General features: G+C 39.5%; 1 protein-coding gene and 2 pseudogenes across 1 annotated transcript; 1 reads left to right on the top strand and 2 right to left on the bottom strand.

The window, feature by feature from the left end:
* Window positions 1-38: 38 nt before the first annotated feature.
* CNIH1 (cornichon family AMPA receptor auxiliary protein 1) lies at window positions 39-15577 on the bottom strand. The gene is made up of 5 exons (XM_036436315.2): window positions 15360-15577; window positions 9146-9214; window positions 4747-4859; window positions 3611-3754; window positions 39-1451 (listed from the first exon to the last, which is right to left on the bottom strand). Exons 1-5 carry the CDS (start codon window positions 15438-15440, stop codon window positions 1424-1426), a joined length of 435 nt encoding a protein of 144 aa, XP_036292208.1. The 5' UTR covers window positions 15441-15577; the 3' UTR covers window positions 39-1423.
* On the bottom strand, window positions 12737-13147 carry LOC118730426 (annotated as a pseudogene).
* Window positions 15439-18627, top strand: LOC118709412 (annotated as a pseudogene).
* The last annotated feature ends 979 nt before the right edge of the window (window positions 18628-19606 follow it).

Genomic DNA, 19606 nt, shown 5'->3' with positions numbered 1-19606 from the left:
GCTACTCTCCCAAATGTGAGGGAGCATTTTTCTTAGAGTTAGATTTCTACAAAGACATCCATAAACACCCTTGATCATTATATGCAATATCTATATATTGGTTTTCATTGTTTAAGAAACTTATCCACTTACACTATTTTCAAATGCCTTAACTTCCTCATCCCAAATGCAACACAAAAATGCTTATGAAAACATGCATGCCATAATTTAACTGCCTAAACAAAAATTAAGTAATTTTATCTTAAAACCTGCTATTAAAAAGGCAAAAAAAAAAAAAAATTACAACTTATAAGTGCTGCAATTTTTTCTTAAGTTGGTAAGAAAAATGATACTGTTGTGCCATCAATGGTTATGAATCAAGACAAGTGACAACAGAAGGTAATGTGCTTAGTCACTTAAAATTCTTCCTTTTTAGATTCAGACGTAGTATTAAACAAAAAACAATAATTCTCTATTTTTAAAAAACTGGCAGTAATATGTCTTTATTGTGGGTTAAGCAAGTTTATGAAATTGCTATTTGGAATCTTTAAAACAATGCACTGAACATCTTAATTTCAGAATTTTATTGTATTGCACTAAAGGAACAGCAGGGTGGTTATACAGTATTCTCTTTCAAACCGTTTTGTAAATCTGAAGTACTTGCAAACTCTTAAGACTACCTTTACCACCAAATTAGGACAGTAAATATAATAACCAATTTCTTAATAAGTAATGTCTTACAAACTAAAACACATTTAAAATAGCTTTAAATGCATTCTTCATAAGTAATTCAGCATATGTTTTTATATCATATTCACTTATGCTTAAGAATTAAAGCAAGTATATTACTGTGATGGAAATATGGGAAATCTCTCATTCATGCAATATATGGGGGTAATATTCAAGTTAAAGGGGGGGAAAATCCCACTGTTCTTATTTTTTTAATGTATCCTTATATAATCATCTACATGATAGATAAGGAAACCCAGGAAGTTTCCCACAGATCAGATATATATTTTCAGTTCATCAGAAGCACCTGGTCATCTACAGCTATTTGTAATTAGATGGCATTTCATTAAAACCAAAACAAGTTCCTATAAACAAAAGCTTCCAATGGACTAAGGACAATAATTAATGCAATCATTCAAGGGATCACGGCTGTTCCTTAAGGAGTGCAAGTTCCAACCTGTCAACACCAGAGGTAATCACTTTACATTAATTTATACGTAATTCATTTAAATTCTTTATCCGAGTATAACATATTAAAACAGTCTTTCCACAAGCAAAAAATGTGGAAACATTTAAAAAATAAGGAGTCATTTTTTAATGTAACTGATCAGATTCCATAGGCTACTCGTGGAAACGGGATCTTGCTGGATAGAATCCCTTCGTTTGGTGGCTTTTTGCATGCATTTTAACTGGACCACTTCTTCTGTGTGTTGTTCTAAGAGCTCACCAAGACATAGATCATGCTGAAAAGAAGAAAAAGGCTGTTAATTCAAATATTCCTCATTGTAAAAACTAAGAGCGCCAAAAAGTTGAGTCTGTTCTATTATATATAGCAAGCAAGTTTGTGGTATCACACCATCACAGAACATAAAAAGACCAACAAGTTCAAACATGATGTTAACTGGCATTTATGGACTTTTGCCTAAGGTAGGACTTAGCTTGGTGCATGTGCAATAGTTGTTCCCTATTCCTTTCCCATTTTAGCAAGTAGAACAGCACAGCTGAAAGCTCAATAGGGGATCTGAGCTTAGAGGAATCCAAAATTCCACACTTGGGAGTTGAGTCTATTAAAAGAAGACTGGCTTCAAGGGGTCACTTCCTGCCAGGCCCTATGAGGTCTTCATACAGGACCTCCTGGAAAGCTCCAAGCAGTCCTAAGAAGTGAATACTATTACTAACCCCATTGAACAGATCGGAATGGCCAGTTAAGGAACTTTCCCATTAGAGAAAGGCTCTAGGCAACAGCAATAGATTTATCCATTTGATTTAGGCTAACAGACTGCCAAACAATTCTAGATGTTCTATAGGCATAGCATGCTTCAGAACCATGTATCTCTAAATGAAAACGCAAACCAAGGAGGTGAGCAAACTCAATTTAAAACAGAAATGAATGCCCTAGTACCACCACCTCCTGGTGAACATTTTCCCACACTGTACATCTCCAGTGATTTATCCAATCACACATTTCTTTCAGTAAAGTTTTAAGTGTCTACTATATGCTAGCACTGTTCCAGACATTTGTTACCGAAACTTAAAAATAAAAACAAGAAATTGGGATGACACATAGAACTTCACTTTTCAGAACTGATTCGCTTTCTTTGTTTCATATGAGTGACACCTGTAGGTAACAGTAAGAGAGATACTCGTTTTCATAATTATAACCTCTAAAGGCATATTCCAGTCAAGCCTTTCATGCATCCTTTTCTACAATGGAAATACATATGATATAGAGAACATGAGCATAATCTTACAATATAATACTTAGCAAGTTTTCAAGTAACAAATAGGAGGAAATGGAAGCTAGTTATAACAATTACACCTCATACAGTTAATTTCCCTCAGATTTTGAAAGTCAGATGGAAAGCCCTCTAGGAAGCCCTCTAGCTAAATATAAAGCAATAAAAGATGGGAAGCGTTTATTTATACCACTTAAAGAAAAGTGATACTTCCACCTGACAATATCCTTTTCTAGTTTTAATAAGCAGCCATTTTATTTCACCTGCAGTCCACTCAGAGCAGTGCTTCTCACGCAGGCAATTTTGCCCCACAGGAGACACTTTTGGTTATTACAACTGGGGCGGGGGTGCTACTGGCTAGTGGATACAGATGCTGCTAAGTATCCTACAATGCACAGGACTGCTCCATACACCCAAGACTGACCCCCAACCTAAAATGTCGACAGTGCCAAGACTGAGAAACCCTAGTATAAAGGAATGACATGAATCTATCAAGGTGGGGGGGGGGGGGGGGGAGGCGTTGGTGATAATTACATCATCCTATAAGATAGAACTGTTTTTCATCCATCCAATTCAGATTAATCAAACTACAAGATATACAATTTATGAAGCATGATAGAAAAAAATTTAAACACAATCTCGAGACTCTTGTTTTGTTTTTCAAACTCACTAAGCCATATCCTCCCAATGCCATCACCTTACCATAAAGCACGTGTGTCAAACACAAGGCCCGCGGGCCAAATCCGTCCCGCCAGGCCTTGCAATGTGGCCCGCACCGCGCTGTCATCACTGCACTCCGCTGCGTTTCCATCACAATGACAGTTTATGACTGTTCAGTAAACCATTCGGCCCGCGATTTAGGCTAGATTTTAGATTTTGGCCCCTTCTCTGATTGAGTTCGACACCCCTACCATAAAGAATGAGGATGGTCCTTCACTAACTGAATGAACCTGAAAACTTAGAAAGTAGCATGCCTAGCCAAACTATCTGGTTCCGATAGCACACCAATTGGCTGCTTTGACAAGTACCAGTATATTCACATTCCATGTGAACTGGCTGGTGTGCACTGTCATTACCAGTTACCACCATTCGGTGTTAAGATCATAATGCCTGCAAACTTTTTAGACAGCAAAGTGAAATATCACATTTTTATTTTTTAAACTTACCCGTATAAGTAGTAAAAAAAGGCTAGAAGATAAAAAGCTAATTTGCACCATCCTTCTTTCTGACAGTATGCTAAGATATCAGCATTCATGATGGTTGTAGGGTCATAGAGTCCTGGTCCACTCATCACTGGTCTACTCATATACCTGTAATAAACACAGTCTATCAGCCACTCAGAAAGGGAGCGAACCTTCAGGATGGGAAGGAAGGTTTTTCCCTAATATTTTGGTCACTTAGGAAAGAATACTTTTAGAGATGGAGTTCTTTCCTTTCATCATCTTAATTTAAAAACTGCAGCCCCTAAATGAGCAGAACAAGAGAGCTAAAGAAGTCACATCTGGCCTCCTCTACACTTTATCAGAAATTCAGAAAAATAGGAATAATTGTAAAAAGTATATAAGAGTTAATGTTTTATTTTAACATAATTTTACTTACAGAAAAGGTACAAGAATACTTCACCCAGACATTCCAAATGTTCACACTTACCACATTTGCTTTATCCTTCTCTTTCTCATTTTATCTCTAAATATGCATACTTTTTTTTTTTAACCATTTCAGAGTTCAGCTATAGATGTGATATCATTTACTCTTAAACACTTCTTCAGTATATATTGCCTAAAATCAAGGGCAATGTCATTTTTACATCTATGTAGATCAGGTAGAACTTTTAAAAGTTATGAAATATGAATATTTTTTATAAATAACCATATTCAAGTTTGGATTTATATAAAGTTCAAAGAAGGGCAAAATTAATATAAGGTTTTAGAAGTCAGTTTCTCTTTGGGAAGCACAGGGGTAACAGACTGGGATGGGGCTGGAACTGGCATATGTCTCGATCTGGTGGTGGTTTCGTAGGTGTCTACATATGTATAAATTCATTGAGCTGTACACTTCAGACTTTGCACAGTATTGTATGTAAGTTATACCTCATTTAAAAAAACACCTTTAAAGAGTAATAAAGCAAACTCTCTAGAGTCTAAGAAGTATAGTAAATCAGTTATTTGCTCATCCACTTTATTTTTAAAATAAAGGCCAACTAATTTCCAGTTTTTATTTAGGTAACTAGCAAGTAAGACAACCATATTAACTATAGTATAATTTAATTAGGAAAAGTATTAGTAGTATATCTAAATATTACCTCCAAATATGATATGCCAAGAGGGGCATATTGAGACCCAGGGTAAGCCATTCTGCTGCACAAAGAAACATGACACAGAAGAAAGCATGGATGAGGTACTCTGGAAGTACAAGCTGGAAGAAAAACACAAGCTAGTTATCAAAATGCCTGGGCGTTCAATCAACTGTTAACTTGGAAAGCAGGTGACAACCAAGTTTCCATAATGAAAAATTACTGTTTTCCTAGACTCAAAGATGAAACTACTGAGTTTCATTTCCATATTTAACTTTTTACCAAAGTAGGATTGCAAGCAAGTGGATAAGAGGATATAGCTTGTACTAAAAGAATAAAATCTAAACTTTGAAACTCATATTATTAAAGCAATTCTAAGTTATATTATACAAAGTTACCACCCAGATGATTGTTTAGTTCTTTGCTGATCAATTGGAATACCTTTTTTCTACTATTCAAAAATGATAAAATTACAAAAATGAGATAATCTGATCACATGCAACATATTTTTAAAAATCCACAAAAACAAAACTCCCCTTTAGAAGTTTATACATTAGTGTTTTTAATCCTTTAACAGTAACCCAGAATGCTACATATACAGTATTTAACAAACCACATCACATTACCACAAAGTAATTTTTCAATGGAAAGCCAACAGCCAATAATCTCAGCACAGTCAGGGAGGAAAGAATACTAATATGCACAAATACAAATGATGTGCTTTCTGCAATGTAGGAGGGAAAAGACAGCTCTGACCCAAGAAATTGGAATGTTCCCCAGTTCCTGCACTTCCATTCTTACACGGCCTTCCTGTTTCGTTAAGCCTGCTTTCCAATGGAAGACAGTGCAGACCAGTAGAAGCTCAGAATTTAAGAACAAAATAAATCTTTTAGTAGTAGGTAGTACTAAGTGAGGAAAAATCAATTCAAGTAAAATGCTTTTTATAAAATGACCAGGAGTTAATGCTTTGTTTTAAATTATCTTTCTCATCCTAAAGATTTCAGCCTAATGACTTTGTAAATAAGAATACCAAAACCACCCAGCAGCTAGCTCAGTGGTTGAGCGTCGACCTATAAACCAGGAGGTCCTGGTTCAATTCCCGGTCAGGGCACATGCTGGGGTTACAGATTCCATCCCCAGTGTGGGGAGTCCAGGAGGCAGCCAATCAATGATTCTCTGTCATCAATGAGATTTCTCTCTCCCTTCCCCTTCCTCTCTGAAATCAATAAAAATATATATTTTTTAAAATAACACCTTTCATTACAAGCTGCAGACTAAGAACTATAAGTGACAGCTGAAAAGCAGTTTCTCAAATGTTTGCATCATACCAAATTATATGAATCCTCAACATTATCAGATCTTTCCTAGGGGAAACCATAACTGTAGAAATAATAACTATATTCTACATTCAAGCCAATTTTCTAATACTGCCAGATTACCTTTTCCAATTTAAAGGTACAGAGAGAAGTTTTTAATCAATATTATTTTAAATGAAATCCCAATAAAACTAATTTTTCCACACCACCAACCAGGTATTTTCTACAAACTTAAATATATAAACTTGTAAATAGTATGAACCTTTAAGCTAGTATTTAACATCAAAATTAACACCTACAGTCTCTAAAGAAAATGTCCATAGGAAATCTTTAAAACTCTGACTACAACCAGGACAAACCAAGAAAAAAAGGATATTTTATTAGGAGTTCTACTACAGCTGCTGTTTACAATCCTAATTTAAATTATGGGATTTTCTTTTAAATAGAGATAATTAAAATTGGCCCTCTAAAAGCCCATTAATATCTAACAATATGAATCATCACCCAAGTTTTGCCCTACACTTACAGGCTGAGGTATGAGGAGAGAATGATTTTTAAAGTATGATCCCTACTGACTTTAAACAATATACTTTAGTGACAGTGAAAATAATCTGAAACAAATGCTACACTCCTTCTCAAAAAAAATAAAAAAAAATAAAAAAGTCCAGAAAATTATATTATGCACCTGTCATAAAAACCAATCCTCTCTGGTTGTTCTTTAGGAGACAAAAATTTCCCCATAAGTGGCATAAAAGTTATTCCACCTAGGAAACAACATTGATACAAAAACTTCCAGAAAAAAATACCTCATGCAATATAATGGAAATGATAGCACTTTAACATATAAATCAATATATTCTCTAGTTAAGGCTCACATTTTTAAAAATAATAATATTTGTCTTCCCTCATACTTTGGCAGAATTGTCAAAACAAAATTTTAATAGGGAAAACTGTCAGATGCACTGCTATTAAGCTAATTATCGGCATCTAATCCAAAATACAACCTGTGCTTGTATAAAAATTTCCTCCCAACATATTGCAGCATTAGCATATCCCAAACACGTCTTCTTATGTTAAAGTGAAATTAGTCGCTCTTAAATTTATAGTAAAGTAGGAAAATACAAGAGGATGAGCTTAACAATCAGGTTGTTGGATTCAAATTCTGGTTATACCTTAGCTGTGTAACCTTGAGCAAGGTGCTTTAATCTCTCTAAGCCTGTTTACTCTCCTATTCATGAAAATAAACTGTCCTGAGAAACTGGATGGCAAAACCCATGATAAGATGCTCACTCTGAGGCTGGGACCCAAGAAAGCACTCATCTGATTTCAGCTATTATTATTCTCATCATGATTTGCTTTTTTGAAGTAGTGAAAAGCCAAAGACAGAATACTAATATTAAACAACTGTCAAAAGGAGAAATTTCAGTTTCTAAATTTCTTGTAATAGTGTGTTAAGATGTTTTCCAATGAACATCATTTCTTTCCAATGAAAAGGCAGTCATCTTATATTTTGTTTCATAAGAGCAGAGAAACAATTAGTAAGATAATACTTTTAAATGTATATACTCGTCATATTTTAACAGTTCTTTAAAAGCAAACTAGAAATCTATCCCATCATTCATTTTTATCTAAGAAACAATAATAAAGTAGCAAACTAACTTTATAGACAAGCAACTTTCAACCTTTTTCAACTTGTGGCACACATAAACTAATTACTAAAATTCTGTGGCACACGAAAAAAGATATATTTTGCCTATCTGAAAAAAAAAATAGCTATAATTTTGATTCATTCACACCAATGGCTACTGTTTTAGCTGTTGTCATTTTTTATTTGACAATCTAAGGGAGAAGAGGTCAGTGCCCCTGACTAAATAGTCATGTATTGCATGTTTTAAAAACTCTTGCTACACACTGGTTGAAAATCAATGTTAGAAATCCTTTTCCAAATCCCTCTAGCAAGCTAGAGAATTACGGTGTTATACAACTGAAGTTTACACAAGCTCTCATCTCCATGAAGTAATTTTTAAAGATGAATTATAGTATAGTATAGAATTTACTATACTTAAAGTGCCCAAAGCTTTCTTACAAACCGCCTTTCAGTTTCTGACCAGCTGGGAAAAATCAAATCTACAGGCTAAAGGGAATTCTTTCTAAATGAGGAAAGTAAAGGAAGTAAAAATATAGAGAGAATCCCCAAGCACAATGAGCTACATTATAATTAAACCCATCAGAACCTAGTATAAGACAGGTCTGTTTTAGAAATTTAGAGTGGATATATGTATTAGAAATAATTTTGTAGATAATTGTATACAAATTGTCCACAAATTTCTGGCAGCATGAGTTAACAAGTTAGCATTACTGCAAGATTCCAGAGCCAAAGAACAGAGCTAGCTACCTAAAACGCTCTGATTAAACATCAGCTGAAACAGAATTAATTCCAGAGGAGACATAATTAAAGTTAAAACTAAAGACTTCCAAGTAACAACAGGTAAATAATCTTGCCATCCATTAAAGTCATTTTATGTTAACCAACTATCAAACATTGTACCAAATAATGCAACATAGAAGTGCCTATAGCTATGATTTTTTTTTTTTTTTTTTAATGCATAAGCATTTAACAGCTTTCCCTACTTGGCAGGGCCAGCAAGCATTTGCATAAAACATGGCATTTCATGAAAGCATAAACCTCAACAGGCATATGAACGAGCACACTGAACATAACATTTTACAGATACAAATGCCCTAACCCTCCCCATGAAATGAATGCAGCAGGAAAACATTAAACTAAAAAGCAGTACACACCTTTAATGCAATTTTGACTCTTTTAATCTTTTTGACCTTTTCAACTGTCTTTGGCCGACAATGTAAAAAGCAGATTGGAAGAATGTTAGTATGACAGCTGACAAGATCACCAACAGATTAATAATAGTCAGAACAGTCAAGCAGGACAGGAAAAATAATACTTTTTAAAGTCAGTTTCAAAAAGTACAAATATACCATGCTACTGAGAATATTGGCCATTTTCAAATTATATCAAGTTAAAAGCAAAAACGGCTTTAAAATCTAAAGAAAACTCCGATATTATAACTTACAGGATTCAGGGTATTACACTGGTCTATAGGATTCTTGTAATCAGTCTTCAGCTCATCAAATGCTATAATCTAAAACAGAATTTAAACAGTTAGGACCTCTTGCTTTAATAAAAAGATGCAACAAACCTGCCCTATCATCAAATAACTGAATAAAGTTAATAAAAAAGCAAATATTACATGTACACTGATTTACAATAAACTCAATATGTGCTAATAAATAACTAGAATCAGACTTAAAGAACTGAACGCTTTTATATTATCATCACTAACATGATCTGATATTTCCGTGATAAATACCTTCAATTTTCAATTATTTCCTATGCCTCTTTCAAGTTATTTTTACTTGAAATTATCTTCGCCCCACCCACAACTATTCATCAAAACTCTTGATCCTAAAAAACCTTCTTTCTATGTCAACTCATCCCTTGGGCAGATATAAGTGCTTATCTGTCAAATCTCTCCAGAGCACAGGGCTTTATAATGTTGCCAATATGGCATCCCTCACACTTTTACATACAGACTGTGTCTCCCACCAGACTGTGCCATCAGGGTGAAGTGTTGTGAATCACCTGTGCATGCCCCACCCTCATCACAGTGTTCAGTGGGACACTGGAGATGGACTGCATGCTTCGGTTTGCTCCCGTTTGTGCCTGAGCACATATATTTCAAAGTCCTACTTCGATCTGGAAACGCAAAAAATGGTCTCAGAGGAAAGAAACTGGGGATTATTCAACTTCACGGGCAGGACCACCACACACAGGAGCGCAGTTCCTGCCCAGGCCAAAGGCTCCCAGCCAGCCCACGATCCTGCTGCCAAGCATCTGGCACGGGCTCTGCACCAGACTCTGTATCTGTTCAGGAGAAAGGATTCTTTTGCCCCAAAAGGTATCTTGTTCCAGTTCACCTGACAGCACCATACAGGCAAGAGCAGAGTCCTGTTCAAGGCCACTATAAAAGTGACCAATCTGACCTGCTTTCATGAACTCATGCAGGTCATTTTACCTGGTCACCAAACTACAGACTGTAAGGGTAAGGCCAGCTAAGGCCAATTTTTCACAGTGTGATGAGTGAAGCACTTATAAATGCGATAAGGGCAGAAAGATGGCATCACTTTACATGCGTGGCAGAAATGCTTTTGTCCAGACTCTAGAGAGTTGTGGCTTTAACATGCAGGGTCACTAAACACAGAGCTGCAAAGTTAAAATGTACTGAAAAATCAAATGGGGAAACGGACCACTTTGTGATGCTAAGATAGGTGTCAAAATAATAAGTCAAAGGCACCACCCTATGGGGAGATATTTTAGTTGCTGCCACTAGTTACCTGGGGAACAGAACTTAATCTGCCCTTTGGTGGGTTACAAATAGCGTCTTTATATACTAGTATGTGACAGTGTTACTCAATATTAGCAGTAGCCAATGGAGTCATATATTTCTAGATTTTAATATGCTGGTTTATTTCCCTAATAAGGTTTTTAGCTTCATAAAAATGTGTCTTTTTTTAATTTCTAGGATGTTATAAAACCCACCAACCTAACCTAATAAAAATTCTAACTAGTGGGGATAAAAGGGAGAGATCAGCCACAACCGGTTTGGCTCAGTGGCAGAGCGTCGGTCTGTGGACTGAAAGGTCCCAGGTTCGATTCCGGTCAAGGGCATGTACTTTGGCTGCGGGCACATCCCCAGTGGGAGGTGTGCAAGAGGCAGCTGGTCGATGTTTCTCTCTCATCAACATTTCTAGCTCTCTCTCTCCCTTCCTCTCTGTAAAAAAATCAATAAAATATATTTTTTTAAAAAAGGAAGAGATCAACCAAAGGACTGTGTGCATACATATGAGCCTAACCAGTGGTCAAGGACAACAGGGGGGTGGGGGCATGCATGGGGAAGGGTGGAGGATGGGAAGGGGAGGGGGGAGAATGAGAACAAATATGTTATACCTTAATAAAAAATTTTAAAATAAATAAAGTAAAAAAAAATTCTAACCAATATAGGAATAGAAATAAAAAATTAAAATGTAAACTCCATAAAAGCAAAGCTTTTCTCTGCTATGCCCTAGGGTCTAAAAAGTGCCTGGCACATACTTAAGTGTTCAATCAATATTTATTGATGTAAAAAGGGAAAAAAGAAAAATAGCCCTATGCTAAAAAAAAAAAAAAAAAGTGCAGGACTCAGCAAAAGGCATTTTCCTCTGCTAATGATCCCTAACATATATAAATGTTAAAAATATGAATGTACAATTAGAAGATACTAACTTCTGATCATTTATGGGCATTAGTCACTCACCTGATATTAGCTCTGCATTATCCCCAATGCATTTTAATAATAAAGTTCAAGACAAGAACCATGATCACAAATACAATTACTTGCCTAAAACAAGATCAATTTAACAGCAGATTCCAAAATGTATGTCTTAAAAATGACCTTTTTTTAGTTAAACATTTCCTTCAGGTGATTTCAAAGGATCTTTTAATAAATATGATGATGGCCGAAACCAGTTTGGCTCAATGGATAGAGCGTCGGCCTGTGGACTGAAAGGTCCCGGGTTCGATTCCGTTCAAGGGCATGCACCTTGGTTGCGGGCACATCCCCAGTGGGGGGTATGCAAGGGGCAGCTGATAGATGATTCTATCTCACTGATGTTTCTAACTCTCTGTCCCTCTCTCTTCCTCTCTGTAAAAAAAATCAATAAAATATTTTAAAAAAAGAAACTAAAATACGTTATTAAAAAAATAATAATATGTATGATGATGAATGGGTTTCCGTTTAAGTGCTATAAGCTAGTTTCCAAAACTTTTAAGAATCTCTTATGATTTCAATTTTTTAGTAATTGTGTGTCTGGACAAAGATGTTCACAAAATTTTCCACAGAAGTGCAAACACAATAAAAACAGATAAATCCCTAAAAATACCAAACTACCCAATTCAGGATACCTTCGAATCTGATATACATCCTTAGGGAATGACTTCTAAATTTTTAGCTTTCAAACAAATCTGTGCTCCCAACTCTATTCCCCACAGAGCACTAATCTCATGAACTAGGACTGAACTGACAGAAGTGACAATCAGCATAAAAAACATCTACAAGCATCCGGCTGGGTGCGGCTCAGCGGCTGAGTGTTGACCCAAGAACCAAGAGGTCACCTGTTCGATTCCCGGTCAGGGCATATGCCCAGGTTTTGGGCTCCATCCTTACTGTGGGGTGTGCAGGAGGCAGCCAGTCAATGATTCTCTCTCATCATTGATGTTTTTTTGTTTTGTTTTGTTTTCTAATAATCAAAACTTTATTGAAAAACTGACACCAGCCGAGACCCGAGACCGGTTTGGCTCAATGGATAGAGCGTCGGCTTGGGGACTGAAGGGTCCCGGGTTCGATTCTGGTCAAGGGCATGTACCTTGGTTGCGGGCATATCCCCAGGGGGTGTTCAAGAGGCAGCTAATCGATGACTCTCTCATCGATGTTTCTAGCTCTCTATCTCTCTCCCTTCTTCTCTGTACAAAATCAATAAAATATATTTTTTTAAAAAAAGAAAAAAGAAAAACTGACACCAAAATAGGAGATCACTGTTGTATACTTATAAAACTAAATATGATTACATTAGCCTGGTAGATTAACTACAATTACTAAACTGATAAGGCCTTTTTGTGATATAGCCCAAATTCCGGAAGCTGTGTGGGTCATCGGTGTTACTTTCCTCTATGAACACCCTTCTGTGAGTCTAGCCTTTCCTCCTGGCGGCGGGCACACACTGCTGAACAACCCACGCAAAGAACCACCGTCTGAGCACGGCTGAAAACCGTGGTGATCTTGGAGCACCCTGGACATTTTGCATCCATAAAATAAGGATTTGGACTTTGAACTAGCCGTTTCTTTTTCTGTTTTTCCTTTTCCTCTTCTGAGGACAGATGTAGTAAATCTCCAGCCAAAGGCATGTTGATCATCCCGCAGGCGCAGGCCATCCTGACCTCCACGGCGACACCCAGCTCATCACTGATGTTTCTCTCTCTCCCTTTCCTTTCTCAGAAATCAATTAAAATAAATATTTTTAAAAAAACATCTACCAGCCGAAACCGGTTTGGCTCAGTGATAGAGCGTCGATCTGCGGACTGAAAGGTCCGGGGTTCGATTCCCGTCAGGGGCATGTACCTTGGTTGCAGGCACATCCCCGGTAGGGGGCGTGCAAGAGGCAGCTGGTCGATGTTTCTCTCTCATAGACGTTTATAGCTCTCTATCCCTCTCCCTTCCTCTGTAAAAAATCAATAAAATATATTTTTTAAAAATAAAATAAAAATTAAATTAAATTTAAAAAAAATTTTAAAAATAAAAATAAAAAATAAAAAAACATCTACCAGCCCTAGCCGATATGGCTTAGTGGATAGAGCGTTGGCCTGCAGACTGAAGGGTCCCTGATGCAGACTTGATCACCAGTAGGGAGTGTGTAGGAGGAGGCTGATCAATGTTTATTTAGTATTCTCAATCTGTTCCCAAAGGATGTATAATCCTCTGAACTACCAAGAAATCTCTAAGGATAAAAGCTTCCCACTAATATGCAGAATACAAACCAATTTTTTTTAAGTTCTAAAATAGGACTTAGCATTATATCTAGATTCATTTCAAACTAAAACTTTTTTAAAAAGCACAGTTCAGGTTTTCCACAACTTGGTTCAAAGTGTAAAAAAAGCCATCCACAGCTCCCTTCTAAAAACGCTCATCACTCAGAAAACAAAGAGAGCCCATCCTGCAGGAAGTGACGAGAGAAGGGAACCGTTTCAGTTTCACTGGAGGCTCATTACTAAGATGGAGAGAGTCTCCCTCCCAAATGATCTGTCCTTAATGTTCTTCCACCAAAGAGCCTAAAACGCTTTACGTTACTGGTTCCTACGGACAAGCATTTGGAGGGAGCCGTGACTTAGCCGACATAAGCATTCCTGGCTACACTAACAGTCGAGCTCTTAACAATTATAAACATAATCGCACTGTGGAGCAAAAGGAAATGGATGTGTGGTAGATATCACTCTACCTTAGACATTCTGCACAAGACGCTGCAGCTCTTTAAATGACCCTGTCACTTTATGTTCCATAAACAAATCCTTGTTATGGGCGGAAGACCTGACTTAAAATTCACATTCCTGTGAACATGCCCAATCATTCAAACTAAGACCAATATTCCAGAAGATACTGGATTATAGAGGGAGGGAAGGGGGGGGGGGGGGAGTGGCAGAAGCAAATACAAGATACATTTTTAATGAATGCCGATTCCCTGAAGGCTGCTTCTCATTCTGCACTAGAGGAACAGAATTCCTTAAAAACCTCTTGCAGAACTGATGTCACGGGGAACTCACTTGTTCCTTCCCGGGATCAGTAAGGATGTGTTTCTATCCTGCAGCAGGTTAGTAAGGGGGGCTGGAGGGGGAGGAGGGGGGTCCCTAGAAGCTTAAGGTTTCTAAGCATTTTCAAAATCAAAGTAAAACTACCTTTACTAAGTCAAGTTACCCAGAATACAGAGGTGGCTGGCAACTGTCTCTTGAAAAACTGGCGGCCAAAGTATGATTTAGGGGAAAAGTTCGGAGATGAGGTCAACAGAGCAATCAATCCAGCATCAAAGTTCACTGGGAAACAGCCCGAAAACAGTGACTCCACTTGCAGAGCACCCGCCAAGTGCTGGGACGCAGAGTTGGAAATGCATCTCAAATAGGTTACAACTACCTCTCATCTGGGCCAGCCCCCTGCCGAAACCCGAAAAGAAAATCAATCTGTCTTAAACATTGGGAAAACTCCCTTTCCGCTGAGTACTCAGCAGGACTCCGAGCCCGTGACGTCCTCCCGGGGATGCGGGGATGTAGGGGGATGCAGGGATGTAGGGGGGAAGGGGGAAGGGAGTATAGGGGTGTGGGGGCCCGGGGGGCCGGCCTGACAGCGGGGTCCGCAGGGCAGTCAGGACGGCGGCCGCCCCACCCACAGCGGGAGCGGAGCGGCGGCGCGCGGCCTGCGCCGGGACCGGGGGCGCATCCGTGAGAGCCCCGCACGCCCGGCCCGCGGAGCGGGGCTCAGACCCCGGCGGCGCGGCCTGCGCCCCCCGCCCCGCCCCGCCCCGCTCTCCGGAGCCCGGACCTGGGGGTCCACGGCCACCTCGACCGCGGCGGGCCCGGCGCGGAACAGGCAGCGCCGCCGCGCCGCCCTCCCCCGCCCCCGACCCCCGCCCCCGGCGCCCGCTACTCACGTGCCAGATGGCGAAGAAGATGAGCGCGGCGGTGAGCAGCAGCGCCAGCATGTAGCAGAAGGCCGCGAACGTGAACGCCATGGCCGGGGAGGAGGAGCAGGGAGCGGCGGCGCTGCCAGCGGAGAAAGGCGGCGCAGGGCCCTCTGGGTAAAACCATTCACTTCCCCCGGCCACAGCCTACACCGCCGCCGCCGCCGCCGCCGCTGCCGCCGCCGCCGCCGCCGCGGCACCCGTCCTCCCGGCGCGCCTGCGCACTGGCCTGGGTGCGCCGGCGCCCTCTGGTGGCAGAAGTGCGCGTTGCACTTATATTGTCCGCACGGCTGCTTGATTTTTCCTGCCTTGCCATGTTAATTCTTTGAACAATTTTTTTTTTTTTTTTTTTTTTAGTGAGAGCCTAGTATATTCCAGGTACTGTGAAATACAAATACGAGTGAGATTATACTTGCACTTAAAGAACTTAGTATACTGCCCGAAATAAACCTAAATAAATCATGACAGAATTCTAACCCCGTTAAGGGAAGTCTGCGGGTGCCTGTTTCTTAAGTTGTTCAGATAAAGTTGTCTAAATAAAGGAGATATGGGATCAGCAGTCCAAGGAGACAATTCAAAGACACAGTTGAAAGAAAGAAAAAAGAAAAAAAAAAAGCTTGGTGAGTTTTTCCATTGCAACCAAGTAGAATATCATATAGACTCTGAAATATAGGGAGATGAACATCTAGATATCGAGACAAGGAGATACAGATATAGTTGAAACAAAAATTTTATCAAACAATACTAAGACTCATATGCGCTTTCTGTTCTATTCTTTTTTTTAATATATTTTATTGATTTTTCACAGAGAGGAAGAGAGAGGGATAGAGAGTTAGAAACATCGATGAGAGAGAATCATCGATCAGCTGCCTCTTGCACACCCCCTACTGGGGATGTGCCCGCAACCAAGGTACATGCCCTTGCCCGGAATCGAACCCGGGACCTTTCAATCCGCAGGCCGACACTCTATCCACTGAGCCAAACCAGTCCCGGCTCTATTCTTTTTTCTTTTTCTTTTTTTCTGTTTTGTTTTGAATACTGGTTGTGACCCACAAAATTGATTCACTCCCTGCTAACTGATCATTGCTAGCGGAAGCAGAAATCATTGAAGGCTTTTAAGCAAGAGAGGGACATGTTTAGGTTTCCATTAAAGGTTGCTCACACTAGCAAATTGCACAGAGAATGGTTTAGAAAGTCTATCCAGTTCTGTCCAACAGAACTTCCTGCAGTCGTGGAAATTTTATCTGCACTGTCCAGTTTTGTAGCCACAAGTAATTGTGGCTATTGAGTATTTGCAATGTGGTTAGTATGACTGAGGAATTGAACTTTACATTTTACTTATTTTAATTAATTAAAATTTAAGTAAGACACATATGGTTCGTGGTTACTGTTTGAGACAGTGCAAGTCTAGGTGACCAGGATTATGTGGCATCTTTTGTGCAAATTACAAAGATTTTCTCTCCAGATAAACAGAGGTCCACACCAGGGCACAGGACAGGAATGCAGGCTATTCTTCAGCCCACCAACCTCCTGGGCAGGCCACCTGAGTGTAGTATACAAACTGCCCATCTATGCATCAGGACCCTGATTAGGATCATGAAATCGGAAGCAAGGAGCTCATGGCAATGGTCCTGGCAAAAGTGGCTGTGGCTCTGACTAAAGCAATGGAAACTGGGAGAGAAGGAGTGAACATATTTAATAGTGCTTGGGAGATAAGTTAAGCAGGATTTGACTGATTGGACACCATGGTGAGAGAAAGAAAGGTGTCAGAGAGGACTTTTTAATATTCCAGGCCACAGAAAGCATAACATTGGGCAATATTTGTCCAGGAGAACTCAGACTCCAAGGAGGGGCAGATGTAGTCTCGGGGTAAACATTTTTCAGGGAATTGTCCAAGTCAAACCATGAGATTAAGCCCCGTTTTTATAAATAAATCCCATCTACACTAATACTGAGGAGGGGCAGCTGGACCAGTGGTTGGCAAACTCATTAGTCATCAGAGCCAAATATCAACAGTACAACGATTGAAATTTCCTTTCAGAGCCAAATTTTTTAAACTTAAACTTCTTCCAACACCACCTCTTCAAAATAGACTCGCCCAGGCCGTGGTCATTTGTGGAAGAGCCACACTCAAGGGGCCAAAGAGCCGCATGAGGCTCGTGAGCCACAGTTTGCTGACTGGGCAGAGCTGGACAATGCTCCACCACAGCAGGACAGCATCCTCCTGCTGACCACACAGATTCTTTGTCCCTCCGGGTTTGAGTGTGAGATATGCAAGGACACTCAGCGACAGAGGGCAAGTCCACAAGTGGGGAGACACGAAAGAGAAAGCCGTCAGCCGAACCCAATGGTAAGAGGAATCCCAGAGTACGTTGGTCCCATAACTCATGTTATTTATGAGTAGATCAAAACCATGTCTCAGCAGACGTAAAGTAGCTACTTGCCTCATGGGGGCCTGTCTCTCCTCTATTTTTTTTTTTTTTAAGAAAAATGAGAGGTTATTAAAAATCAATAATAAAAGCTTCACACGTTCACTGCTTGGTTGCTATTTGTATCTGCTGTTCATGTCAATTTATGCCAACCTCATTGGACCCTGAAATGTCAGAGAGCCTGACATTGGAAGTCTCATAAGTGCACATGGAAAAAAGAAGCAAATATTTACAGGTAATCTGCAAGTCCTGGAGCATTCAAATGCTCTTCAGCTATTGCTGACCACCATTCCCAGGGCTTCTATATGTGGTAATCAGGCTGGAAAAACGCATGCATGGGCGTCTGTTTTATCATTGGTTAACCTTTGAATTTTACACTCTTTTGTGCTTAAACTTTCAATTATACACTTTTAAATTTTTATATAGTGTTAATTAGAAACATTTTGTAAAACCTCTCTTCCCCAGCACAGACAGAGCCTCTCAGACGCCTGGACCATGAACCCAGGCAATGCTCCTGCCTGTCTGGAGGAATACGCATCTGTGGAGATGACTGCAAATGCACAACTTGCAACTGTAAAACATGTTTAAAAAAAAAAAAAAAGCTTCCGCTCCTGCTACCCCCATGGCTGTGCCAAGTGTGCCCAGGGCTGCATCTGCAGAGGAAGCTCAAGCAAATGCAGCTGCTGCCACTGAAATGCATCTGTCTGTCTTGCTGAGGGTGCAGCCTGGGAAGCGTCTGTGCAGTGCATTAGTTGAGAAGTTGAGATGATTGTGCTTTTTGGCATTCGTGTAAAGTGCTTGGAGCAATAAAGTTCTCACTCACTACAAAAGAAGAAGAAAAGGAGGAGGAGGAGGAGAAACATTTTGTAACTTTTTGTAAGTAAAAAGTTTATAATTTGAAAAGAATCCATTTCCCTCCAGTTCTATTGGACTAGCACCATCCTGTTTCTCAGAGTGTGCCACAGGCTGGAAGAACAGTCATGAGATTCCATCTCTCACCTCCAACATTATCAGGACTCTCACCTTTGGAAGCTGGGCACCGTCCTGACCAGGCCAGACCTGGAACAGGTGCTAGTCCAGCCATGTACCACATTGCAATTCTCTGGGCTGTGTGCAATGATTATGGGCAGGGCTGAAGGACACTAATAAGGGAAGATGTGGTACTCTGCAGCCAGCAAAGCCAGGAGCCATTACCACCCAGAGGCCTAAAGGATTGTAAAGGGAACTGAATCTGAATTAATAATGTGAGAGTGGCTGTGAGGCAGGAAGGGCCAGGATGGGCCATGGGTGAAGGGAAGTCAAATTGGTTTTGAATAAGCCAAAGCGGTGAGTAACAAGTAAATGGCTAGGTGGTTCAACCGCAGGAACATGGAACTAGGCAGGGAGACACTTTAATATCCTACCAGCAAAAGATCAACCAATTTCTGCTTTTGATATGAAAACTAGAAAACTGTCCATAGAGTGAGAGCTGTGTGCTTCCAAGTCCTGAGCCATATTCCAGTCTCAATGAGGCTCAACAGTAGAGCCATCTCTGGGTCAGTCAATCCATTATTATGAGTTATTTCATAATTAATCCAATGACTAGAGCCAGATTAACATAAATATCCAGAAACTTCAACAACAAAGAGTGTGTACTACCAATATGAAAATAAATTATACCACTTACTGAAAAAAAATTTTAAAAAATAAAAAATATATTTTTCTTGATTGAAGCTTTTAAAGATGTCATTTTCTCCCAAATTAATTTATATTACCACAATTATAACCTAAGTCCCAATGAGATTTGGA

Source organism: Pipistrellus kuhlii, unplaced genomic scaffold (genome assembly GCF_014108245.1).
Source record: "Pipistrellus kuhlii isolate mPipKuh1 unplaced genomic scaffold, mPipKuh1.p scaffold_m20_p_1, whole genome shotgun sequence".
NCBI classification, from domain to species: domain Eukaryota; kingdom Metazoa; phylum Chordata; class Mammalia; order Chiroptera; family Vespertilionidae; genus Pipistrellus; species Pipistrellus kuhlii.
This window is presented reverse-complemented; position numbering and strand designations above follow the sequence as displayed.

Coding starts and splice junctions, on each gene's coding strand:
- CNIH1 (XM_036436315.2), bottom strand. CDS start 15,440: ATGGCGTTCACGTTCGCGGCCTTCTGCTACATGCTGGCGCTGCTGCTC. Junction 3,755..4,746: donor TTGGCATATCATATTTGGAG/GTAATATTTAGA, acceptor TGTTTATTACAG/GTATATGAGTAGACCAGTGA. Junction 1,452..3,610: donor TTTTTTTACTACTTATACGG/GTAAGTTTAAAA, acceptor TCTTCTTTTCAG/CATGATCTATGTCTTGGTGA.